Source organism: Pyrgilauda ruficollis, unplaced genomic scaffold, assembly GCF_017590135.1.
Source record: "Pyrgilauda ruficollis isolate IOZ18807 unplaced genomic scaffold, ASM1759013v1 scaffold10, whole genome shotgun sequence".
Classification (NCBI taxonomy): Eukaryota; Metazoa; Chordata; class Aves; order Passeriformes; family Passeridae; genus Pyrgilauda; species Pyrgilauda ruficollis.
The window spans coordinates 7,143,136-7,170,760 of record NW_024508101.1 but is presented as its reverse complement, the minus strand read 5'-3'; the positions used below and the strand labels follow the sequence as shown (position 1 = coordinate 7,170,760).

At 43.3% G+C, this 27,625-nt stretch overlaps 1 protein-coding gene across 6 annotated transcripts in view; it reads right to left on the bottom strand.

Moving 5' to 3' along the window:
- CADPS (calcium dependent secretion activator) overlaps positions 1–27,625 on the bottom strand; it is a 204,619-nt gene that overhangs the window by 83,832 nt on the left and 93,162 nt on the right. For 5 of the 6 annotated variants that reach the window (XM_041465232.1, XM_041465224.1, XM_041465241.1 and 2 more), the window contains exons 8-12: positions 24,372–24,511; positions 22,295–22,361; positions 14,251–14,359; positions 13,038–13,250; positions 1,732–1,868 (exon numbers count right to left, since the gene is read on the bottom strand). In XM_041465232.1, coding sequence (XP_041321166.1) covers positions 1,732–1,868; positions 13,038–13,250; positions 14,251–14,359; positions 22,295–22,361; positions 24,372–24,511 — 666 coding nt within the window. The remainder of the gene's footprint in view (positions 1–1,731; positions 1,869–13,037; positions 13,251–14,250; positions 14,360–22,294; positions 22,362–24,371; positions 24,512–27,625) is intronic. The other variant, XM_041465269.1, reaches the window with a different exon arrangement.

Below are 27,625 nucleotides of genomic sequence, written 5' to 3'. Positions count from 1 at the left end.
CAAAGTAAGTCAAGAAGCACGTGAAACCAAGCACAGGTGAACACAGGCCATTATTCTGTTCCTTACAACACTGCAATGGGTGATTTGAAAGAAGATGGTTAATTGGTGATGCTCCACTCTGAAGAGGATGAGTCTTGGTGCTGAGGGGAGCTCCACCGCTCTGGTAGCTTCTAGCAAGGGCCTAAACATCTCCATAACAAGCAGAAGTGCAGCTGGTGGGTTTCTTGAAGAAAAACATTGTTAATCATTTTCAGTGATGGCCTCTCACCTCTCCATGAGTGTAGTTCAATGGCCACAGATTTCTCACCAGGCCCAAGACTGCACAGAGACAAACCAGCAGCAAGCCAACCTCTCAGACATGCATGGATGGGGATGGTCTTCCTAGGGTCAGCCATGCGTGGGGAGCAGAAGCTGCATGCCAAAGTCACTGCCTGCCAGAGCAAGGACCTTGATGGAACCAGTGAGGAACCTGCTGCAGGTCTGACAATGTTCCCACCAAGCCTACTTGTACCACTTGGGTATCTGCAGGTAAAGTGCAGCCTTCCCCCACCCCGTCCTTACCTCAGGGGATGTCCACAACTGTTCCTCCTAGCCCTGCCTCTCCTCAGGAAGGTGACAACTCATTACTGCTAGTGGCATTTACTGGACCTCGGTCCTTCAGAGGAGGAGGTACAAGGAGTGTGGTACAAGGAGCAGGGCAGTGAGAGCACCATGGTGGAGGGGGACATGGAGGGCAGGATTTGAGACCAATAGCCTCCTTGCCAACTGCTCAGCTGTGTTCCCAGCCTGCTGCTTTTAACAAAGCACTCAGGAGCTCCAGGGACTGCACAGCTGGCAAAGGCTCTTAGCACAGTGTGGTCTTTCTGCTGAAGGAGCCCACCACGACACGCCAGTGTGCCACCCTGTGCAGCAGTAGGAGGGCAGCAGATCAGAATCTGTCTCATGCCATGTTCAGGACATGTCCTCTGTTTCAGGATGCTCTATAAAGGATTCATCCTGTTGTTTTCCCAAAAACTAAGAGCTTCTTCATCCTCCTCACTGAAACTGCTGAAATTTAATTGCTCAGGTTGCATTGTTACTGGTTATTTGTTATTTCAACACTTATAGTACAAGAGCCCCCAAGCACTGCACCCCAGCCAAAGACTACAAGCTGTCCTGGAACATCTCAGTGCCACTGTCCTACAGTGGGCAGAGAGCTGCACCTGCTGCTCATGGGAGTACTCAGGATGGGCATGCAACTATGTGAGCATGGACAGACTGCAGCAGCACTGCAGTTGTCCACACAGTCCCATTTGTTACCTGCTTGGGACCCCTGCTCATAAAGAGACACAAAGCTGGGCCACAGTTATTCCTGGTGGGACTCCATTGACATGGGAGGTGGTACCAGACAGTCATCTTTTCCCTGTTCTTTCATCCAGAAGACTCTGGAAGGCAGTGCAGGAGGCTGCAAAACACTGCTCTCTACTTCACATTCCCACACTGGAGTTTCTCTTTGCAGTAAGAAACATTTTAAACATTGCAAACAGAAATGATAAAGACAGTGCGACTGGAGAAGAACAGCAGTCAGTTCACTGCAGGCAGCCTCTCAAAAGAAAATACCTCTGGGCCAAATTCAAACCTGGTGTAAACAGAAGTCAATCTTCCAGCAACAGGGGGATTAGCCCCCAGTAGCACTAGCTTTGACTTTGCTGCTTGATGTTTATATCACTAGAGACCAAAGAATATACTTGCCAGACAAGAATAGGAATCATTAAGTCTGTGGTCCAAAGTGAGGCGCTGAACCATCTCAAAGAGTGAAGCGTGGTCAAAGTTACAGGGATTGGAAGAGATAAATTCATCCATGCCATGCTTTTGAGCTCTATCTGCATCTGTTCATTTATACATATAGAGAAAGACACCATTTAGAGAGATATAAGACATTTTAGTTGACAAATATAACAGAAAAAATATACAGTATGAAGCATGAAAGCCAAGTATCTCCTCTTCCCTCCATTGCCATTAAGTTTTCTCTTTGCAGGCTATACAGTACACTTCACCTCCCATTGTCAACTTGCATCAGTTATGGACTATATTATTGTATCTAGGCAAAAGATTTTAGAATTAACATCTTGTCAACTGCTCATTATAGTGCATTTATTCTGTACTTAAAACCAGAACACAAACGTACAAATTCACTCTGCATCTTACAACAGGCTATGAGTTAACAGAATTTTGGCTCACATAAGTAAATTAGCTCCTATTTAGATAGTTGTGGTTAATTGTAATAGATTCTGCCATTCTAATGAAGTTACAGCTTTTTTCCTCTACATTTACTAGGTTTTCTAGGTATCACACCAGTTACGTTGTTCTTTCTCCAAATGCCAATGTTTGTCTTCCCCACGGCAATTTTTTTTCCTAACAGCAACTTTAAATGCTACCTCACTGAAATAAAAAGATGCTCTTTTAAGCATTGCTAAGAAGTTAAATTGATATGTAGTTTGTTGTCACAGAGGCAGTAACCCGACAGTGCGTCGGAGCTGCCAGTCATCCCGATGGAGAGACTGAATTTCCTCTGCCTAGATTACAAGCTGCCATTTTTGGGTGAATTAACAGCCTCAACGTATTCACACTTCTCTGCTTTGGGTGACGTTTATGGGCACTAACTCCTAGGGGCTAATTAATTAATCTCAACATGGTTAACTAAACTACACCGAATTCAGCAGTTGAAATGAAGCCTCCAAGCCAGCCTGGGTGCGGCCAGCCAGGACCCCGCTGGGAGCAGGTTTTGTTCTAGCAGCCGCTGGGGAATTAAAGGACACCTTTCACTTGGTTTTGTCTGTGCTCAGCTTCCTACTATATGGGTTCTTGCCAAATCCTTGACAAAGAAAATAGGATTTAAATCCTTCCCCTGTTTATAGCCTCCTAGGGGAACTGGGTGGCCTTGAAACAATGTGGCTGAAAGGACACAAAAATGCAGTTTTCCGCAGCAGGAGTATATGGTAACTGTATTTGTTTTAAAACAAAATCCCTCTTTACCAGAAAAAAAAACCCCAAAATCCGTAATTAAAAAGAAAAAAAAGTTTTAAATGAGAATGTGAATGTTATTATATATATATATTTTTCTATTAAATATTTAGTTGTGAAGGATGGTATGTCTTTCCAAATACCTCATTTGTGTCAGTGCTCTCATATAGTAATGATCATTGGTAGCAATCTTTACATTTTCTGTATAGTCTGTCGTTATCTATATACAAACTATATAAATAACATCACTTACTGGAAAGAAATCAGACAAATTGAAACGTAACATTTCAATTAGCTGCTAGCAATACTTAATTCAGCTGTAGCTGGCAATTTTCCTCACTATAACCCCACTGAATAAACACTGATGTTTTTCCTACAGAGGATTAATTTTTGAGGGTCTGATCCCCTGTATGTGCTGGGGTCCTTCTGACCCCTAACTCTGCCTCCCTCCCAGGACCCAAATCCCTCCCTCTCCCTGCTGTGCATTCAGCACCAGGACAGAAGCAGCTGCTGATGGTGCTGAGTGAGGTGGCAGCACAGGGGCTGGCCCAGGGGATGGGAACAACCTCCCTGGGGAGCACATCACCTCCATGGCACCTCTGCAGCATCCCTGGGCATGGGATGTGAAGCCCACCCAGCCCTGTGGCCTGCAGCACAGACTGGCTCCTGTCTGTTTTGACAGCTTTCTGCCCTATTGTCTCTGTCCCTTTGGGCCAAGATGGATTTGATTGCATTCACTCCCAAAGAGTTCGGCTGTGCTGTTTTCATTCCATCCCCAGTGCCCGGAAAATGTTTTAACAGCTATTATCAGACTATTTTTAATGGCTTGCCGCTCTGCCCGGCTCCTCCGAGTTGACTGCAAGCTGACAAATTGGCTGGAGGCCTTCATTTGCCAGTTTTGCTCAGAGATTTTATTACTTTTCAATTAGGAGCCCTGATACACTGTCAATCCTCCTGCTCAGCCAACGAGGCTCTGAGAGCCGAGTAAATCAGCTGGAAATTGGAAGAGTCCTCTAGCCCTTTAGCTGGTGAACCTTTTTGAGCATATGTGCTAGAAAGCATGTTTGAAATGAGTATTTTTTATTCCAGACTAATAAGCTTTTCCCCATATTACATTCTCTAAGCAAGGTGGGCATAGAGCAGACCTTCTGCTGGTGGGAACCGACTGAAGTGCCGCTGGCTTCCACACAGCTGAGGGTCTGGCTGGGCTTTTTACAATCTCCCTGCCCAAGGCAGGGGCACAGAGAGTTCCCTGACAAGCGTGAGAACAGACACAGTGATTAAATGTCCTTCACAACTGGCCATAATCAGGGGCAATTTTACTTTCATTAAACACTTTGAAGCCACATCTTCCGTTGGGTGCCTGCTCGAAAGCCCATTTGCCCCAAATCTCTCCTCATCAGAGCAACCACATGAAGAGAGAGACATCAGACATGGCACTGTGTGAGCTCAAGTAACCAGAAAAGCATTATGCACATGACTTCTGCTCAGTCAGTGATTTAAAATGTGGATTTCTGCCATGGGAAGGAGGATGAGCAGCTGCAGCTCTCCCTGCACAGCCCAGTGCCACAGCTCTTGCATGGCCAAACCATTTTGCACCAGCAGAGATGCAGGGCTGGGTGAGTGCACATCACCCACCCAGGGGACACAGTTGTTGTGATGGGAACTGGAGATGACTGTGAAGAATGGTAATACAAATGTGTATTTCTTTTAAATGGAATATCAGCTCAAGGCTATATGCTTTATTCGGCCAAAATTCTTAAAAATGAGGAGCAGGTTAAAGAAGTCAATCCTACACTAAACTCACCTTCCCTTAATTATTCTAAATAAACATCCCACACACCTTGCAATTTATTTTTGCATTTTGATTTTTGCAATGGCCTCACTTTTAAAAACTAAATTCATGAATGAAATTATACTAAAAACATTAAACTTCGTAGGCAACACAAAAAGATCTAATACATTATTACTCTGCTTCAGACAAATATCTGCAATTTACAATAATGCCAACATTTGCATATGAAATAAGTTTTATGTATAATCCACTTTCTTTCAAAATGGTCTATATAGTTTGAATGTGGTTTTAAAGTACAAAATGAGAATTGCTAATATTCACACCCAAACTGTACAGCCAGTTTTTAAGTACTTTAAATTAATTGTTTCAGTCAAATACAGCTGCTTTTTTGACCCTGCTCTGTTATTCTAGCTAAAAAGGAAGGAGAAACCAAAGAAAGAAAGTTATATGATGCTCCAGTAATTTGCAATCCCTTCCCAAGGTGCCGTGCCAAGCTCGCTGGAGTTTCTTTGTTCGGTGCCCCAGCCAAAATGCTGCTGCAGGCCCACAAAAGTTATCTTACATATTTAGACAGGCTGCACACAACTGCAGCTGAAAGGTGTTTGATGGTGGTCTCAGGAGGGAGGCTTCCAGTGGAGGGACATGGCCAGCACAGGCTCCACAAACCTTTCTTCTGCAGAACTGCAGACTCCGGCCTTTTATATAACATTTGGTCCCCTGCATTACTGCCTTTTTTAAATACTGCTGGGTTTATTTTGTCCAGTCTGCATTTTATGCTGACTCCATTAACTGGACCCCTGTCATACACACCCTCCCTACATGTGTTTGAAATCAGAATCTTAAAAATCTGCCAGTGTCAGGAACACAAAGATTTCAACAGTAACAAGAACCATGAAAACCAAAGGACTGTCCCACTGTTCTGTTCTCTGAGGGCTGTATTTCTCTTTATCTATCTGTTATTTAAAAAGGAAGAGACAAACCAGTCAAATCCCTCATTTTTTTTTTCTTAAATGTATTTCCCTGCTCTCTGCATTTCTTTTGCTCCAGCAATAATTTTGGCAGATTCTGCTTTGAGAGCAGTGAAGTTAATAGCGGGGGACAAGCTCCATAAAAGAATTCTTGTTATAAAAGGCTTTAGGTAGCCATTTTATTGTAAGAATTTCTTACTCCAGATTTGTTTCGTTTCATTAATGAGTGACTTTGTTTTAGTACCAAAGGCAACTGAAAATCTAGTAAATTTTACAACACATTTCCCTGTTGCAAGAAAATAAAAATCCACCAAACAAACAAAAACCCAAACAACTGTAAATTAAAAGGTGACTTTGTATCTTACTCATCTGGAAAATGTGTGCTTGTCATATCTGCTTGACATTACAAGAATGAAGATGTGGTTTGGACAGTAACAAACAATGACACTAGTCAACCTCATCAGAGACATGAAATAAAGGAATGACAATGATTGATGGCAGCTATTCATTTACAGATATTTCTAGAAAAGTCTTTGCTGGCCTGGCTGGGCAAAGTGGGAGAACTTTTCCAGCCTGGCCAGCAATGCACCACGGCAGGTGGCTCATGGAGTGCCCACTGGAACCCACTGCCTGCCCTGAGGGGCAGTGGGGTCCCCTCCTGCTCACGGACACGTTTGGGCTGTGACTTGTGAAAGAAACACCCAAGGAAGAGCCTGAAAACCCCATTTTGTTTGCCTGTGTGGAGCAAGAGGCTTCACTAGCAAATACTGATGTTCTGGAAGGGGAAACACTGAATCCCTGTACCTGGGTTAAAACGCCAGGTGGATTGTGAGTGAGCTGCTGGCAGTGTTAGCTGGTGACTTCCCACATCCCCTCCTCGCTGTGCACTGTGGCATTGCTGCCTCTGAGAAGTGATGTGTGTGTGCTCAGGGCTCCCCAAACCTGCTCCCCAAACCTCCTCCTCAAACCTGCTCCCTAAACCTTCTCCCCAAACCTCCTCCTCAAACCTGTTCCCCAAACCTGCTCCTCAAACATCCTCCCCAAACCTGCTCCCTAAACCTGCTCCTTGCAGAGCTGTGGCCACTGCAGGAGCCCCAATTCACATCTCAGCTGCAGAGCCAAGAGCTCTTTCTTCTCCCCTTCATATTATTGCATGTTAGAAGACAGTTTTAAATATAACGGGCTGTTTATTCCTGTGGCTTATGGCTTTTTCCCTGCTGCAAAAAAATTCTTTTCTGCTTCAGTTAGAATTTTAATAAATTGTTATGAATGCTCCTGTAAATCACCAGACACACCAGGCACTGAATTGCAATCTAAGTTGTCTAAGGATTGGCAGTTAGATGAATAAGAATTTGTAGTATGCACTTACATAATTCCTTGTGTGGCAAGTTAAAAACACAGTTTTAGAACAGCTATTTATAATATAAAACATTATTTCACAGCATCTTTGTAACTACTTAAAAATATTTTGAATTGGATAGCTGCAGAAACCTGTGAATTTGTATTTCATAAGTTAGAGTTCCAGGCTTCTTAAAGCATGTAGAAGAGATTTACAGGCTAGTTTTAAATTCATGCAGGTTATGTGAGACTGATTTAACATTTTAATTCTGCATTCTTGCAATGAAGCATCTGCAAGTTGACAATACAGAAGACACAGCAGCGTTCTCATGATATCTTTAACTATCTAAAAAAGTAAAGCAATTAAAGCACAAAACTAATAATCTAATAAGATAGCGATGCATTGTAGTGCAAATACATGTAATGTTGCCAAACTCAGGTTCATTCATTCATTCATTCATTCACTCTTTCTTTCTTTCTTTCAAAGTGGCAAAAATCTGTATTTCATTGAAATTAAACTTTTGTGGGTTGGTTTTTTTGTTGCAGTAAAGTCTGATAAGAATTCTCTTTGGAAATCCAAACATTTAGAAAACAAAATAAAGAAAGAAAAAAGAAAGTGTCTGCTGAGAAGGAATTCTGCCTGCTACCCAGGGGGATATTTGTACACACACGCACATATTCACACATAGGAAAAAAGAAGAAAAAAGAAATAAAAGGAAGAGGAAGGAAAAAAGGAGTCTTGTTGATGGCCAAGAGGGATGACACCGCCTGTTCCTTCTCATAATTGCATTCAGATACTCCGGATACATATTTGCCAGCTCTCATGACCCACTGATGCTATTCCCTCCTAAGGAAAGCAGGCAGTCACCAGATATTACAGAAGATTTTAACACCAATAAAGGATTTGTACTGGGTGTGTTTAGGACTGAACAAACTAAGGAGAAGCTCTCTTACAGCACAGGTCTGGGCTTCTATCTTTTGCAAAGTCGGTATACCAGCAGGAAAAAGTAAAATAGCAATTCCCCTGGCTTATTTTTTGACTAGCACGGCTTTGATTGGTGACTGAGACCCATGCTAAAACAATAATTTATGATAATTTGGGGCAACAGCAGCACCCCTCCATGAAAAATGCATTTAAGTCGGAGCAGGCCAGCCTCTCCAAATGCAGGGTGACCCAGAGAGCTGCCACTTGCTGCTGAAATCATTCCCTGCCGAGTTAACGGGAGAGGAACTAATCAAACCTCGATGATTCAGGGCTCTTTTCACAGGGCATGTGTGGAGGGGTTTCTAGGGGCCTCCTCTGGAGTCCTGCACCTTCTTTGGGTGTCTTGGGGTCTCCTGCCCTACCTTTCTGTGCTTTGAGGAGTCCATGGTTAGCCCTGCACTCTGGTGCGCTGCACCAAGCTAATCATCGGCACGGAGAGAAAGGATATTGTCAGAGTGCAAAATGATCTGTTTTCAGGCAGGAAGCAGTCAACTAGATGTAATTTCCATGAAACAAAAGAAGGTATTATTTACAGTTTTATTGTGATGTTAATTACTATTTACATCTTGGAATGAAAAATAGAAATGTTAATGATTGGCTTTACTAAGAGGATCACTTGATGCCAATGTGAAAGCCAGGGAGAGAAGGCAATTATGCAAACATCACATGCATCCCAATTTCAGTATGGAAACTTACATTTCAAATCTCAATTCAGGAAAATAACATGGAAAGTTTGTACTACAAAATCTAAACATGAGAAAGATTTAAGAGAAAAAAAAAAGCACATTGCATATGTCAGATAATCTAGTCTGATTATCTGAGCTGTGCTAGCTACAGGGAAGCACTTACCCTTGAGTCCAGCTAGAAGTTAGCAGGGTAAGAAGGAACAAACCAGAATAACATAAAGACTAGCAACAAGGCTCAGGAAAGCAGACAGGAGCCCTAACCTAGCAGCTAAATATTTGGGTTCAAGCAAAGAATGAAAAAGAAACTTAAAGAAAATCAAACCAACCAAAAAGAAAACCACTTATAGCTGAAAATTTCTCAAGCAGCTCAATAAACCTTGCTACTTATTATGGGGGAACAAATCATCACAAATTCTGAAAACAACCAACTCATTGTATATGGTGTGATTAACAGTTATTAAATATAAACAGACATTAAAAACTAAATATAACCACAAATGATACGTAAAACAAGTACAGACCAATCTTTCATGTGAAAAAAAAGGGCTTCAAGAAAAAAAAAAAGAATGTTGAGCACGTTTGGGAATTTTCTTTGATACATCACTAACACAGAACAAAGATTGGTGCTTTCAGACAAGTGACCACTTTTATGAAGCTTAAATATTGCCAAAAGGTGTAATATGTATTGGCAGCATTATTGACTATAATACTGTGAATGATTTCAACAGTAAACAAGAACAGTTTGGGTTTTTTTCTTTTATAATGCGAACACTGGAGAAAAGCACAGCTTTGTGTAAATGGAGTTTTTCTTTGAAATTGCAGCAAAACAAAAAAAGCAAAACTTTTCACTCTAACAGGTATTGTTCACCCACATAAAAGGAATTGTAAGTCATACAAAAATTAATGAATAGCAGGATCTATTTTTTCAGTACTTAAATTGCAAATAAAATAAACTCCACCCTGGTTTGGAGCTGTCTGTTTACTTCTAAGTCAAGTGCTGCCATTGAACTGTGGATGAGAATTTGAGTGCTGCTCAAACTTTACATTTACTGAGTCAAAAGAGGCGGGAGCCAAATGGAATTTTGTTTCTCCCAAGCTTCCCAAACAGCAAGATATGTGCTTCCCAAGTTTCTGTGCAACAGACAGCTCCAGGCCGGGCGCGGAGGGCTGGATTTTCTGTGCGTGTGCATGCATGCGCATGAGCCGTCTCGGACTGCTACGACATGGAAGCTGTAACAACAGTTACTCGTCAAATGGCTTAACATTTACTTCTTTGCACATCCTCATTCACCATAGCCTCTAATAAGCACAAAGAAAATAAAAATATGACAGGTATAGAGATAAACGTACAAGAATAAAATGTCTCACAGAAGTCCTTACCTTTCCGCAGGCAAAAAAAAACAAAACAAAACCCAAACCCCAAACCACAACACCCAAGCCAAATACAAAGCCAATAACAAACCTAGACCTTTTTAAAAATGCAATACTTGGTATGTTCGGATTTCAAGACTGAAGGAGCTGAGATATGTATTTGTGCATTTGGGACTCCCCATATGTGGCATGCATGATTCACTGTTGCTTCAGATCATTTAACTGCTATGCCCTATGACTTTTGCAATGAGCACTGCCATGTATACATGTTGAAATAAGAAAAATGAGCAGCCTTTCCTGTTGAGATGAAGGTGTATTATGGCACGTTGCCCTCCTCCTCTTGTAGGATGTGCACAAAGACCTGTCAGAGGGATCTAGATCAAAAGGGGGAGGAGGAAGGAAAACCAAGGACAAAACAAACTAGCCCAGAAGATGCTCAAGTAGTAAGCCGTCACACTGGTGGACTGATGAGCCAACTAGTCTCTCTCTCCCAGGCTTTGGCACAACACATCCAAGAGGGTTTCCGAGTTCTTGCAGCAAAAAGGGGAGACTGACGCAGTGCAACTTACAGAAAAATACATTGTGGATGGAAAGAGGGTGGTGGTGTTATAAAAAGCAAAATGATCCAGATTTGGAGCTGGTATTGGCATCAGAACAAGTGAGAGAAACTGAGGTCAGATCCTGACTCCCTCGAATGCTCTGGAGGGCCCAGGGGGTGAAATCTTGGCTGTTTTCACCAGAAGCAAGGATAAGGGAGCCCTGCCTCCTGGCAAGTGAGCGAGATGCAAAAACAAGGTCAAGCCTGTGGCATGTCTATAGCTCTGAGCACAGTCAGGCTGAGAATCTGGAGGACCACAAGCAGCACAAGGCTCTGATGGACATGCTGGGCTGTGTAGATGCAGAGTTGACTCCTGGGCCCAGTCACTGACTTCCCTGATCTGTGGCAAGGATTAGGACAAGCCTTAGGACAATGCTCTTCTCCACCCCAGGTACCCTAAGCAGAGAGGTTCAGCTCTCCTACAAATACAGGGCTTGGCTGTGCAAGCAAATCATACACCCAAGTGTTCACAGCCCTGGGCAATTCCTTTCCTCCTCAAAATCCTGGCAGATTTTGTTACAGCTGCTATGATGTGTCTTGGAAAGCAACATCTCACCTGACCCTTCATATTGGTCTAATGAACTGAAAACTCTGTAAATATCAGGAATTTACCCAGCAGAAAAATTCTCCAAGCTTGATGTCTGCAGGGATGGGAGAAGAGTGGAAGGAAAGGTGTTTCCTCAGTCTGATGTTCTCTGTTCTCATCCTACTCTGCAGGGATCATGCTGGGATGGACAGGAGTGCATCCTCTGGGCACCATCCCCACAACTAAGAGCAGCCTTCAGCATCACTTGTTAGGAGAGGGAGCCACAGGCAGAATCCCTCTGTTGCTCCCCCTTGCAATGCTTTGAAGGGTTTTAGTATGTGAAAAAACAGCAGTAGAAGGACCTGTGCCTGCTACTTCTGAGAACTCTTTGATTAAACATTCTGGGCAGAGGGACATAAATCCCTGGGAATGCTCTTAGGCTGACACGACTCAGCCAGGTGTAGAGGCTTATCACAGCCAGTAAATGTCCCACTTGTAAGAGGCCAATTCCCACATCCCATTTTGGGGAGACTCTCTGAGAGGTGTCCTTCCTTCCCATCCCTAGTGGGACAACACCTTGCACTCCCAAAGTCAGTGACTGCAATGAAGAGGATGAGGATCACTGAAATGAAAACACTGACTATAGGTTACCACACTGCATCACACTACAATTCACTTGTAGCAACTGCAATGCAAGGCAGAAGGGAGGCCAAAACACACAAGCATGTGGAAAACACAAAAAAATAAAAAAGCAGCAAGCAGAGGTTTTCTGCTGTAGCACTGGTCATAGAGCTGTATGCCTTGTACTGTTACTTTCTATAAATACTGTTATAAAGTTAAAGAAATACAAAAGATGGTCAAATGCTATTGATAAGGAAAGTTCAGATTTTCTGAGTTCCTTACAACAATATACTCCATAACTACTTTACAGAGACTATTTTAAAAAGTTGAAATCTATTTTAATCAGAAGAATTCTTTAATATTTACCACTTTTCCTTATTTTACTTATATTTAATGATAATAATTCTTAAATTTTGCTGAAACAAGCAAGAACTGCTGTATGTTACATAATAAAGGGGCTGCAGATGATTGAGACCTTCAAGAAAAATAAGCCAAGAGGCATTTGTGTGGTTTATAATCAAATTACATCTGCAAGAGAAAAGAAATTGCTCTAAATTTCAGATGAAGAAAATGTGTGTAACTGCATAGGACATGCAGCATAGCTACAGCTTAAAAGATGATTGCTTTAAATTCACATCTAACTGGCCTGCAAAGCAACCTGTTAAAAATACCATATGTTTTCCTACAGTTGAATATTCAACAGGAGACCTCTTTTTGTGTGTGCATTTCATACTTGCAAGATTTGCACCTGTAGTTTTGAGCACATGATGCATTTGACAGACAGCTAATGGTGCTAATGAATTGCTCTGATCTGGGTGTGCAATTTATTGTGTGGGGGTAAAACACGTGTCTGTGGAAGGCAAGGTGGGTCTCAGGCTCTCAGATCCCAGTCTCTCTCCTCCATCAAGTATTGCACTTTAAAATACCCATTGACAAGTTCCCCAAGGAATTTTGTTTCTTGGGTTTGGTTCTGTCAAACACACAGGTTAACTGCTTCTGGATCTACTGATGTAAAAAGAAGCTTTATGATAATGAAAAAACATTTTGTTTTGAAATCAGAAACATGTGTGTGAATATTGATTTACATCAGCGCAGAAAATCTTTCCATCAAAGACTTTGGCTGTCTAGGAGAACTTATTTACTTACAAAATTGAGAGATTGGAGCATCTATCTGGGGTACATTTCCTCCTTTAGCATTTAGCTTTTGCACTTGGGTAGGTGGCACAGGTTTGTGAGACTGGCCAGTGGCTCGGTACATGGCTTGGACCCACAGGATACGGTCCTGCTCATCATCACTCGCAAAAATCACCGTGTCTCCTTCCTTCACAGCGTTGAAGAATGTTCTGCCACCGTCCAAACCTGGCAGGAAAGGAAGTGACAATGCAGTTTCACAGACTTTGAGGCCAGCTAGGAGATCTCCCCCAGTTTCCCACCCCACCACTGCTCGGGTGTCTCTTCACCCAGTCCCATGCTGCTCCCAGCTCAGTCCCCTCCCCTGCACCAAACTCACCTGCAACACAGCCCACAGGTCCCCAGGTAACCAATTACTAAAACATGCCCCAACACACTTGGATTAATTGCTTCTCTCACCTACAGCTCCATCTGTGCTAGTCCCATGTGGACACCACTGGAGCCCAATTAAAAATGGGGTTTGAGTGGGAGGTTGCCCATTAGACTGAAAGCATCAGTGCTCACACTGCAAAAAAAGGTCCTTGGGTGATATTCTTATTTCTATCTTTGCCCTGATTTGGCACCCATCCTCTGATATGAAAATTAAGGGAATAAAGGGAATAAAGGGCTTGACAACAACCTACTGTATCTTTTCTCATCTCCTCTGGGGATACCATTACCCAGGGCATGGTGAGGATCACCATGCTCAGCATGTTGTCCCACTGAAATAAAAGAAAAATTGTGCTCATCCACTTGAATAAGGGAGGCACCAACAGGTGCCTCCAGGTACCAGGGTTTTCTGTCCTTGCCCCTTCCATGCACTGACATCCACCCTAGAGAGAATGGGGCAGGCGAAAATGCTTCCACAACAAAGACAAGGATAGCTGCTAGCCTTTTATTTAGGGAATACAATCTGAAGGCACAGGTTAGATCATTACTCAACTTGAGCATTCAGCTCACAATAAATTTCACTGGGATTTAAGTGTCTTAATTCACTTAGGCTCCCCAGAAGAGATGAGTCTTTCCCTCCTCTGGTGCAACTCCTAGCTCAGTCCCTTAGATCTATTTATAGTAAAGTCATGCATAGCTAATGATCACTATAAAACCACACATATTTAGAACAATGCTGATCAGAGTTCAGCTGCAGGCAGGGAGGGCAGGAGAGAGGAGTCCCTTTGGGAGCCCGTACCTGGCTGCGGGTCGGTGTAGTCCACAGTGTATCCGTCGAGCTGCAGCAGCTCTTGAGGTTCTGCTTTTTTCTCCCGGTAGCTGCACATAGCAAATGTATATTGACTAACCTGAGGAAAATCACAAACCTAAGATGGCACCGGGTGACCACCACAAGGCAATCCAAAGTGCTTACAGAGTGTTTGTAGGGATGGGGGATGGAGGGGTAATTTGGATGCTCATTACCCATTAGAGACAGACTAAACTTCTTACCAGGCTTTTGCAAACCCCTCTCTTAGCACACCCTCCTGCAGCACACACCTTATTCTCTGCATCAATACATACAGCGGTTTAATTTCCTCCAAAAGAGGAAGCTCCACGGCTTAAAACCCTCTATCATTCATCCCCAGACAAGTGCAAGAGTGACACCCTGTCACAAACAATGTGAGCTAAATTGCTAGGTGCCAGTCATATTAAAGCAATCTTAAGATGCCACTGATCTCGGCAGTTGTTGTCATCAGTGCTGTAAATGGCAGCTCTCACTCCTCTGAGGTACCATCTGCATGACACGATCCATTCAATGTCAAGCTCTTGACGGAAGCCGACTCAGCTGCGGGGGCTCTGCCAGGCTCCCGAATCGCCTTTAGGAGCCCATCAGGCCGCATCAAGGCCCCGTGCCTGCTCTGGATGCTCGGCAAGGAGCTCATCCAGCCAGGAGAGCAGAGGATTCTCCATGCCCCAGGCGAGGAACTCACAGGGAAATTTACTGTCAAATGATTTCAAATGACTTTGTTAAGGTTGTGTCACATCCTGGACGCCTGACGTAATTTTATTCGTCTGGACATTTTCTTGACCTCTGGAGGAAACTTTAAAACTCTGGTGGGTGGCAATGAATTGTGCTTGTCATTTTTTGGAAGTTGGGAAGAGATCCTGAAAGATGGGAGCATGGCTGGGCTGGGGGTTTTTGCCTTCAAACTCCAGCCAAATTGCTCGGCTACAAAGATACACGCAGCACTTATTTTAGTGGCATCTCTCACTAATAAAATGTAATTTATTGAAGTCGGCGGACCCGTCTATTGGCACAGCGTCGCCCAGACACCACTTGGTTTACTGCTGCCCTCTATGGGCTTCTGCTTGCTGCCAGCCTGCTCCAGCAGCCCTGCCTGCACCGAGCCTTCCTCCAGGAACAGCTCCAAAAGCCACCTAAGAATAAACTCTATCATTAACACATTTGTGGGAGTAAGACTAAAAGCGATGCTTTAAGCATCTTGCATCCTCCTTAAAACTACCAGCACTGACGGAAGATTGACAAGTAGCAGACCAATAGCAGGAGCACACCAGTGCATATTCCCTGTTCTGAACTTTGCATGCCTACCATCGTATGGGCAACACAAAAACTAAAAAGATTAACACGAAGGAATCTAAAAATAACCCAGTGCCCCTCGGCGCAACATTCGGGCTCCCGTGGTGTTCATTCAGTCGTACTTGCAGTATGTTGCTGCCATCTCCTGGAGAAACTCTGGAATGTGCTTTATTTATGGAAAAACCCTAGAGATCTCGTCTGAACGGTAAGGATTTGATTTCTCTGTGTTAGATAGCCTGAACTTCATGGACTGCATGATAAATGCAATTCCTGAAATGTCAGTGGTAACCTATGCTGACATTTATTGAAAACCTTAATACTACTAATGCTTTTTTTGCTTTTCCTGTATGGTTTATAGCAACAGGTAATTCATTCAATAGTTTAGTTGTTGTTCTCTGACCCTGAACATGAGGTCTGAATTTTGGGCTCTTCTTCATATACAAGTGATTCCACTCCTCTTTAGACCCGGAAAATATTATTCTTCCCTATCAATAAGACAACCATAGCAACAGTGGCAGTGTAGGGAAAAAGGCATTTCAGAGCTGGTATTTCTCATGTTAAAGGTTATAAATGACAGGTGTAGACAGTAGGCTCTGGTCGAGTCATCCTGGTACAGAGGCAAAGCAAACTGATCTCTTCTGTTGGAATGCACAGGGTTTCCTTGTTATTAGAAGAGACCTTCAAGAGAAACCTGCAGGTGGGTCTATAACAGGCAGTGAGCCAGGGCTCATCCAGGTTCACGTCCTACTTCTTCTCTACTCACAGAGCTCAGAAGCCCAAGCTCAGGAATTGAGCTTGCTGGCAGGAGCAAGCCACAGATCAGGCTGGAGAGAGGACAAAGCTAATGACGGCCTCTGGAAGAGGTGCCAACTGTGCCATGGAGAGTGCCTGTACCTAAACAACTCAAGCTACTGACTTCAAGGACTGGCAGGACTGTGTGCCCTGTCCTGCTGTCTGAAGCATTTACTGCTTGGAGTCAGAGAGGAGTTGGTGCAATGGCCACCAGTGCAATGTGGCTTCTTCCATTTACAAGCAGTGGTAAAGCTAAGCCCAAGAAAATGAGATTCTAGAAAGCTCAGTATGTCACAGTTGTGCTTTGCTGCAGAACAACACTGTAGGGTCAAGAGAAGATTGCACTTGCCTTTCATCAGTCCTCCAAAATATTGTGCTTTACAGAGCCTGCTTTCTGTAAAACTCAGAAGTGGCCAGACAAGTGAAACAGTTAATAGCAGAAATTAATCTTACAGCCTGCTGATTTCACTCTGAACCATAGCTGAGTATGAGAGCGAGCGAGCAGATGGGATGGGCAAGATGAATGGTTTGAGTAATTGGAAAAAACACAGATACAGAGAGGAAACTGAAGGAAGACAGAGGAGAAATCTCTGCCCAGTGAGGGACAAACTCTCAAAGCAGCTGGGATTTCATCCAGGGACTCGATGACAGCCAGAAAAGGAGCATCTAAGGAAGCCGAACTGAGAGAAAGTAAAAGAAGGGAATTAATCCAAGGCACCCCTGGCTGGTTCATTACAAAAAAGGGGAAAACACTTTGAGAAATAATTTGAGACAAAAGAACATAAGGGAAAAAAAAAAGCTGGGGGAAAAGACAAAGAAATTCAGGAAAGGGGAAGCAGACAGCAGGAGACAAATGCCGAAGTTCACTATTCCCAGGCTGCTAAATTAAATCTGACTTTCTTGGCACTTGACCATATTCTGTCACCAGCTATATAATCCAACTGATTAATAAATACAGCAGATATGCATTAACCAGTCCTGACTTTGTCCTGGTTTCTCCACCAGAGACTCCTGCTGTAGCGAGCACTGCTTTCCCCAGGATCCTGCTCAAACCTGTTAATTGTCATGCCTCACACTCTGAGCTCAGTCATTTGCTCCCCCTTTTTTACTGTTGACACAACACCACCCTACTTGGGTTAAATTCTTTAATGGACCTTTTCTAAATTAACAGCATGCATTTTGTCCCAAGGGAGAGAAACCGTGCAAAGATACTGCCAGCTGTAATACAGCTTTCCACTTTGATGGGAGACTCTTGTCCTCTGGTTGCAGCTGTACATTGCCTCCCAAGCCCTTTCCTGACACAAATGAGCAGAGGAAATGATCTAGCTTTAAGAAAAAAAAAAAAAAAAAAGCAGTTTTCACATCTCAGCATATCCATTCAGCTCTAAAAAACAGCACAAAACAGTTGTCCCAGCTTCTCTCTTCAAGCAGGAGATGTGTGTGCTCTCCTGGGCAGGGCTGTGTGGTGGGAATTCATCCAGTGAGTATGCAGGACCTACTGCAGCCAGGTGTAACTAGCTGTGGCATCAGTTTAACCAGCAGTTTCCAGATATTTTGTATGTATCATCACACTCCAGATTTTACAAGAATCACCATCTATGCCTAGTTCTCAGAAAGGGTCTAAGAGAAAACATTATTTCCTATGATTATGGGGACTACCTATGGGTCATTCACCTCAGCTTGAAGACCACAGTCTAGGAGTGCTCGTGTACCGCATTGCAATTCTGCTGAATTATTTTCAATTTCTGGGTGATATTCAGAGTTACTGAACTCTTCATTTCATTTTATCCCAAATCAGCTGAGTTTTGCTAAAAGCAAGGACTGTCACTATTAGTCTAAATTATGCTGAGTTTAGGGAGTCTGTCACTAGAACAATAGATCCAGGCGCAGACACTGCAACTGGTTTTAATCTCTAGAGAGTTGATCTGGTTCCAACAACATTCTGCAAACACCATCAGACACAATCAGCTGAAAACTGCTTCAAGCTACTCAGCAGACATGTCATCCAGGTACCATGGAGTGTTACTTCCCATATGCTGCCAGAGCACTGAAATGGGGTTATGATAAGAGATGAACAGATTCAGTCTGAAATCTCAGTGTAATTAATTCACTTGCCCTTAAAAATCATTGTAAGAAATTTCCTATTGCAAAGCCAGCAAACCCACCATAACCAACCATGGTGTTATTGCCAGTACAGCACATCAGACCTTGCAAAGAATTAATACAAGCTCTGCCAGCTATCAAAAATCCCAGCTTTTGCATGAGGGTCTAATTGGCAAACTGGCTGAAATTTGTGTGCTGTGCTCAAGCAGCTGATACAGCAGCTTAGGAAACACAACATCTGAAATGGATGTACATTTTCTTTCCCAACCAGTCACAGAGAACTTTACCCTAAATAGCTTAATTGCTTTTGCTTACCACTGCCACTGGCATTACTGCTGCCTTTACGAAGCATTTTCCTCGCTTGTGATGCTGTGGACCATTTCCATCCAAGCTCAGGGCCATATTCTGCCATCATTTTCACACTGCATATCTCAGGATTTAAAATTAGGCAAGTAACGAGTCTCTGCCATGTAATTTACATCTAATCAGTATTCTGCTCTTCTGCTGCTCATCTCAAAGGGTGTCTATGAGAAGGGTGGGCAGTGTACAGAGAGGACTGCGATTCATTCGGAAGGGAAAACTAACCCCTCTTCATGCACAGATCGGTGCTGGAGGAGCACACGCCCTTGCTCTGCCATGCCGTAACTCTTCCCCGAGGGGCTGAGCCAAGTCCACCCAGCAGGGCAGGTGCTGGAGACTTGAGACTCAGGTCTAGGAATGACACAAAGGAACTGCTCGCACCCACTACACCCAAACAAATCACTTCACTCCTGTATAACCCTTGCAGTTACACAGACACAGAAGGTGCGAGGGATTATTCCACCCAAATGACAAGGAAGTTATTGCTCCTTTCCCCTTCTCTCCAGGGCTTACACAAGCCAAGTAGCAGTGGAAGCGCTCCCAGCAGAGCTGCTTTTTCTCCATACGTGCGCAAAGCCTCCGTTTTTGGCGGCAAGGCTTCACTGACACAAAAGAGACAAACTGCCATCAACACCTTCCTCCTTGGTGCCACCCATGCAGTTTGGCACTTTTGTGCCTTGTTTAAATAGTTATGAAGAGTCTGAGTATTTATTACCACAAATTTCTTAACCACTGGTACCAGAAGACAGAGTGGTAGCACCCAATGGAACTGAAGGAATCAAGGCTGTGTCCATCTGAAATGGGGAAAGAGGGAGAGAACACAAGCCCATGGCGGGGAGGTTATCCTGCAAGCAACAGGAGAGGAAACAGAGCTGCAATAGAAGATGCTACAGGTAAGGGACAGAGACAAGAGATCAGAAAGGAAATGTTTAGTTACTCCTCCAAACAGCCTTGCCCTCCTGGCAGTGTCAGGGACTGACCAGACCACTATATGTCAAATGAACTTTATGCTTTGGGCTCTATCTCTCAACTCTGGTGCAGGCAGGAGCTTGGTATGGATGCAGCTCCTGAAAGAGGGGCAGCTCCTTGTCCACTCTCTGTAACAAGAGCCAGGTCACCTTCCTGCAGGGGTTATTTTCTGCCTGTGGTTTAGCAGAGTTCAGAGCATCCTGGACATCAACACCTTTACTGCCAATCCCCGCTCATATCAGCACCCATCCTTTGCATTGCATGAAAAGCAAATGACAAACATACGGACAGCAAAGTATTTTTATTCCATCTTTATTGCCTGCTGACATGTTCAATATGCTCAAACTACATCTGAGGGACTGCATAGAGAGTGTTTCTTGTTTATATTTGATGTACGGCAGAACACTTTACATTGCACCAAATGTTGAGCAAACGGTAACATAACAGAGAAGCTGCAGTGGCAGCTGGAATTTCTGAGGTGGGCTACAGAGACTCTCTGGGGGCAAAAGTCTGCTCATCTTATTCAAATGAATCGCTTTTCTGGCCAAATTCTGCTCTGATATGCCAACTGACGAATACAGACCTAGTAACATGAGAAAACATGGAATAACTCTGAGAGCTTCAATTCCACAGCATGCTGAAGAATATATAGCAGCTAAAAACCAGAGAAGCAATTGCAACCACACTGAATGGCCAGAAGGCTCTGAGAGACAAGTCCAAATCTCCAAACCCTTGAACAGAAGAGTATCAATAGAATTATTTATGGGAGAAATGAGGTTGGGAAAAACGACTCTCTGCTTTGGAGCATCCCTGTTCACAGGGAAAAAAAAGAACTGAGAACTTGGTCTAATAGGACTGAATTGTCTCTCAGGGAGAAGCAATACCAGTTGCACTACAGGTGATCATGGATTGCCACAGCACTTCTAACTTCATTTCAGAACATAATAAAGGAAACATACAGAGAAAAGCAATCCTTCAATCTCTGCCAAAGAACAGGGTCAGTATGTAATGTTCCCAAAAGGGAAAGACAGGTAGAGACATGCCCTGTGGCTGCTCCACACTACCTGCCCCCTCTCTGTGGCCATTTTCACCCCATGTGGAGTACAAAATGAGCACTTAAACTGTCTCTGTTGATCATACTTGGTTATAGGACTAGGTACTTAATGAGTCTCTCCAAATACCTTCCTACTTACATGGATCCCACACATCCTAAATCTCCTTTACTACTCAAGGATGGATTTCCTTATCTGCCCCATAGTTTCATGCTATGGAAGCCAGCCATGATGGCTAAAAGGAGACTGAATACAATTAAAGCTTTCTACTAAGACAGATGAACTTGGAGCAATAATTAACAAAATAAAGGAAACAGCTTACACCAGGTGATTTAGGAGCAGGGAAATCAGGTGTCTAAGGTGAAAGAGGAGCTGCTTGGACTCCTCTCCTTACCAGCACAGGACAGCACACAAACAAGCGTGCTCCAAATGTGGAGTCTGGTGCACCTGGTTTATACCATCTCTGTTCTTACACTGTCCCTCTACAGCAGACCTGCCATCTGCTTCATCAGCAGCAGGGTTTTACCCTCTGACCTGATCAGTTTGGATCTGTGCTGTCACAAGATCTCAGTTGGATCCCATGTTATTCCATCAGAGCATCTCTGTGTTGCTTTCATAGAAAACCCTGAACAAAGGTTTTATTCCTCTTGGAGACAACACACCCAGAGAGTCCAGAGAGGAGGGAGAGAGAGATGGGCCCAAGAGGACTCTGTGACTTCCTCAGGTTGGTGTGAAAATGGATCACTCACACTGGGGCCACACACTTCTGTGGCCAAGGCAGTGGTTTCACCTGCCCTTGGAAGATCTAACACACAAAGTACACACAAGTACAGATCCTTTCTATCCTTTCTAGGTTACAGAGGACATCTGCCCATTTCCTTGAAATTCTTAACAGTGGTCAAATATACAGGTCTAATGAAACTGAGGGCAAAAAGAAAAAAAAAAAAAGGAAGACACTGCAAAATGATGACTGCAAAATGATCAGTGAGAGCTGTAGACAATGAGAAGCAGTAATAAATGTGAAGGCAAGATAGATGTCAAGAATGATTTGATGCTGATTCTGACACAGCCAGTGATAAAATTTCTGTAGTTTCAAATGGGCTCTAAATTTAACCTGGAGGTTCAAAAGAGAGCCCAAGGACCTCCAACCGAGACAGACTGAGCTTCCTCCTCGCCTCATTAATTCCTCATTAAAACTGATTCTCCATTTTATCAAGCATTCAAGTGCATCTGGAAACTCAAGGCTAGAAGTCTGCAACTGGGATATCCTTGAGAACACCCATACATTTAGAAAAGAATCCATGATTAACAGACACCCTGCACAGAACCACAGCTCAGCATCAATCACATGGCACTGAAAATGGCCAGAGGACAGACTCAAGTACTTCATGTTGTGATTTAAGATCACTTCTAGTTACATCTGTTACCTGGACCAGGACAAAGAATCGTTTCTTCCATCTCTTCCAAACATTTTTACCAATGGCCCATAAATACCTAGGAGAAAAGAACAGGTGAATTCAGTACACAAGTGTTAATTTGTTGTTCTCTTGCTTTTCAGTATATTTTGTTTACACTTAGAATTGTTTACACTTAAAAACTGAAGTTAATGCACAAGAAGGAGCAATTACAAGACTCTCAAGCTCACCAGCATTCATGAATGGGATTATTTCTAGCCTGAACAGATTACCTGCAAAGAAAGCGACATAAAAATCTTACAGAGCCTCAATGTTACACGGTATTAATTCTCTCTTTCCTTTTGTTTTTCACAACTTGCTCAGAATTTGAAGCTCTTTAGTGCCAGTGAATAGCTACAGCATGGCTGAATGGGTGAAGAATGCATTTGCAACAGAAGAATTAATGGAGAGAAACCCCAAATCTGCTTTAGCCGTCATAAAACCATTTTGCTGAGGAGAGCTGTCAAACAAAGGGACACTTCCTACATTAAACCCAGCACACAGGATCTCAATATCCACTGGACTGACTGAACCAGGACACTTCACTGAGCAGCTTTAAGATGAAATCCGAGAAATTGCTTGGCCACAGATAATTCAAGCAAATGGAATAATTTCTGAGGAGAAGTGAATTTACTATTTTCTACAAAGGAAGAATTAACTTTAAAAATTAATGTCAAAATAAGCATTTAATCTCTGTGATGAATTGGCCACTGTGACACTATAACACAAACACTGGCAAAACTAGTGGTAGCACCAGGCTAATAATAAACATAAGAATATCCAGCATTAATATGTTTTATGTATCATTATAATTACTTTAGTTCTGGCTCAATAAATAGAAAAAAAGACTTCATTTTTGGTTATGCAAGGGGTTCCTTATGCCAGAAGAGATCAAGCATACACTTTGGTGAATGTTCAAATCACAAAACTCCAAGTCATGCTGATGTGGGCTTTGAGTCCTTGGCTAGCCCAAGAAGAGGGTAATAAGTGTCCTTTTGGCTGTTGCTGCTAACATCAACAGAAAGATAATCTCAGTTCTGGGAGTAAGAGAAATAAAACTCAGAGCTTTAAGCAGTATCATGTAAATCAACTATCAGTTGAAGAAAGCTAGAGAACAGCCCTACTTTCAGCTGAGATCACGGAAATAAACAGGACAGGAGATCTGTCCTCTCTGGCTTTGGTGCCTGTGATCATGGAAAAATTAAACTTCACACAAGACAACTGGCTCTGACCTCATCAGCAGAGAAAACAGGAGGAGGAGGAATTAGAAAAGATGAGTGACCTAAATCACCTAATAATAGATGGAATTTAACAAAATGCCATGAAAATAAAAGTGAAACAAAGTCACTTTTATAGCACCAAAACCAGACTGGAGAGTTATTTCCAACATCAAGTTTCCTGGACAATTTCAATTTTTTGTCACATCCTCGGCTCTGAAGAGCAATGAGAACCTTGCCAATGGCCTTAGCTAGATCTTCCCAAGGATGATCTAATTTGTAATTATAGGTAGAAGTGATGAGGGCTCCCTCTGGCCCCAGATCTTCTGACACTCCCTCCTGGAGGGGAAAGTGTCCCTTTTAACCTTCCCAATTATTAGTCCTACTCCAGGCAATTGTGGAATTTATTTAATTGTGGTGTGTATCTCAGTATAATTAATGCTGGTCACACTGGGGTTCATTTCAAGTGGAAAGTGCACTGTGGTTTTGGTTTTGAGAAATTGATACAGGGAGACACAGAATAACTTAAAAAATATTATTCTCAGAGAGTTGGGCAGTTCATCTATCATTTCTCACAGGAAAAAAAACATAATTTCCTGTGAGGAAAACTGTTTAAAATTTAAACTGTTTAGCTCATATGCATTAAAAAAGACTATGCTAAGAATATGGAAAGTGCACTATCAACGACTGAAATAATGCCATTTTTATAAGTATCTTTCTGCTTCACCTCCTGTGAACTTGAGAAAAAGAGTTTCTCTTTGAGAATCTTAAAAAGCAATATTTCCTAATGCACATTCAAAACAAAATGACTTTAGATTGAGACAAATGTTTACCCAGAGTGCTTCATGTTTTGAGGCTTATCCATTCGCACAGCAAGCTTGATCTTCAGGTCTTGATCAGGGCAGTTTTTGGAAACAGTCATTTTGTGCCACTCTGACTGCTTTGGGCTGTTAGGAGTAGGGTGGAGAACAACCTGTAGAAATTAAAATGAGCAATGTTAAAGGGAAAAATTATTCATAAAATGGGGCTTAATGTGGAATAGAAATACATCAGAACAACAGAAATACATCATGACCTAGTTTTGTCCTAGAAGTCAGACTGGATATGTGTATCCACATCAGTGAGGATGGCATTTTATTGCTTTTTTAAAGTACAGCTTATTATTTTGAGATTAGGTCATATATTCTTTGGGTCCTCAATCAGCTCACGGGGCTGTGCAGACAGAGCTGCATGATCAGTTCCTATCATTTCAGGATGGTACATCTGACTGAGCTATGACAGCAGATAAAATCTGCATCCCATGTCATGACATGAGTGGCTGCAGGATCCTGCTTCCATTTCATGCAGCAGGAAATGCTGGGAGGGTCTCCAGCTGCAGCACATCCATGCAACACCAGTGACTGCAGATGAACACCAATGCAAGCACTTGGCTCAAAGAAACTGAAAGTTCCAAGAGGTGAATAGTCTTTCCTGATCACAGCTGTGCTTTTCCCACTTATTAATTACCACTACAAAGCAGAGCAGCTCCCTGGACAGTAAGATACAGAGTATTTCCTTAGGACAACATCACATCCACCATCTCCTCCTGGTATTCCCATGTGTTTCTTCTGAGGTGGCCTAATCCCTTTCCTCCTACACCTGCTCCCCTTCTGCTCCCCTTCTGATGCTTTTACTCTCAGAGGTGACTTTGCCTGGTACAAATTCATTCAAGTTTCCACTGTGCTGTAGTGAGATTAATCTTTAAATTCATTAATCTTTATGCAAGCAAATTGTTTCACAATTCTTACAAATGGCAGCATTCACCCTCATTAACTGGTGTGCTGCCATCACTCATTTCTTGCTCATGCTTAGACTATGCTCCTGCCAAATTCCAGCCCAGACTATAATCTTGTATTCCTCTGCTCTTCAACTTTGCTGCTGACTCAACAATCTAGGGGTTGTTTTCCACCAAAATATCATTGATGCTATTACCCTCTGATGAATTACTCTAAAACTAAATTTATTGCCTCCTCTAAAGCCTGAGGTAAACATCAGTAGATTCTCAACTTTACCCTTATCCATTAATGTTATTTATCACTTCTTTTATTGAATTGCTTTCTCTGTCAGGAATCTGAAGCTGTTATTAGTCACACAGATAACTGAGCAACACCAGTCTGTACTGCATCACTCTTGGAAGAAAACACATTTAAGCAAATTCTGAAGATGAGAAATTAGTTCTCCACATGAAGCAGGGGGTGTTAGAAGCATGACAGACCCAAGCTCTGAGCAGCATCCAAGGAACCCCAGTGCCAGGCAGGTCATGCAAGAACATCCACCTGTGCTAAGCTGCATCTTTTAGTGAGGCAGCAGCCATTCTGTGTGCTTGGGATGCTCTCTGCTTTGATTTCTAACTCTTTTTTCCACAAAAGACACAAACTTTTCTCAGTGGTGTTGCAATTCACAGCTCTTCCCCTCCTTGCCCTCGGTAGATGAAGTATTGGCATGGCTGAAATCCATGGGAGCCCTGCCATTGGCTTCAATAGGGTCAGGATGTATTCCCATGCCTTCAGCTGCCCATTCAGCAGTGCAGGGCTTGGGAGCATTTTCCAGTTCTCCCTTGGATAAAAGTGGTGAGCTGAGGAGTGGTGGCCGCTTGCCAACTTAACACTGGCAATAGAAAGTGGGCTTTGTACCCGCCTGGCAGAGCACAAAGCCACTGCTCAAAGGGCGGCTGAGCAGGGGTGTTTTGTGTATAAAACCTGCTTTCCTCCTCTCTCCATGCAGGCAGGTTCCTGCCCACTCCAACAGCTAAACCAGGGGCTTAACACACTCCCGGTTTCATTATTATTTAAAGAAGGAATCTTGGTGCAGCCTGAGCAGACACGCGTCATCCTTCGGCCGCTCCGGGTGCACCGAGCATCCCTTTGAAGTTTGGCCGACTGAGAGCACTGATGGCCACGGGCCAGGGGGAATCATTGCCAGCTCCCCACACTTGCCACTGCTGGCCTATGTCCTTCAGCCTGCAGAAACTCAGAGCTGAGGGATGGTTTCCTGCTGGATTGGGAATTAAAGCACATTGGTAGGGTTGGCTCATCAGCCTTTCAGGGCAAGAGGGGTTGCTTTGGGTGCTGACATCTTTCTCAGAACAACATGCACAGCTAATTGCTTCCCAAGACCAGCAAAGTCAGCACTGCTCATGGCTGCCAGTGGAAACAAGACTCACAAAGCAAGAGAGGCTGCACAGAGTGTAACCACTCAGGGGAAAATCCCTGAATGGCAGTGCGGCTGGCTGGGTGAAAAGCTCTGCTCAGCATGCCACAGTGGATAAAGGCAGGGTGCCAGGCTGTTTGAAGTAGGAGGTTTTGAAAATAATCCTGAAAATATTATGATGCTGTGCAGCAAAACAATTGTAGGTCTTCAGCTGTAGGACTGCAGCATAGAGGGGTCATCCTCTTTGTCAAAAAAGGAGGACAGGGAGAAAGGAAGGATCAAGGTGTGGATGAGAAAGTCTGAAGGGGCTGTGACTCCCTTTGAAAAGAAGATTGAGAGGGGAAAAGAGGGGTTAGCTTTGCTTTTCTCTCTCTCAAGTGCAAGAACAAAGGATGCTTCATGAACACAAAAAAACAAATAATTAAAATGAACATGAATTACATGAGACAAAATTGCACACAGCATTCTCCACAATAAAGCTATAAATTTAAATCAACAGCTCACTAGGACCTGGGAGAATGTTTTGTACTTTTATGAACAGGATTAACACAAAACCATGTTAATTAGGAAAAATGTTGAATGGACAGAGACTCTTCCTTGTCAGGGCACAAACAGCCATAGAGTTAGCAAGAAAAACCCCTGGAAATATCGTTCTTGGGCTTGCAACAGGATCAGTGGCCTTCCTGACCATGAATTTCTTAGCCACAGCCATACAGACAGGATGCAGAGCAAGGAGTGCTGCAGGGCAGGGCAGACAGAGCCCAAGCTGCCCCTGGAGATCACCTGGGTCATGCTGAGCCATGACAGGAGGTGCCAAGTCCTTTTACCCCAAACTGATTTTCATGGAGTCATCATCATACTGATCTCAGCCTGGAAAGCTGAGGAAGGCGTGGCAAGG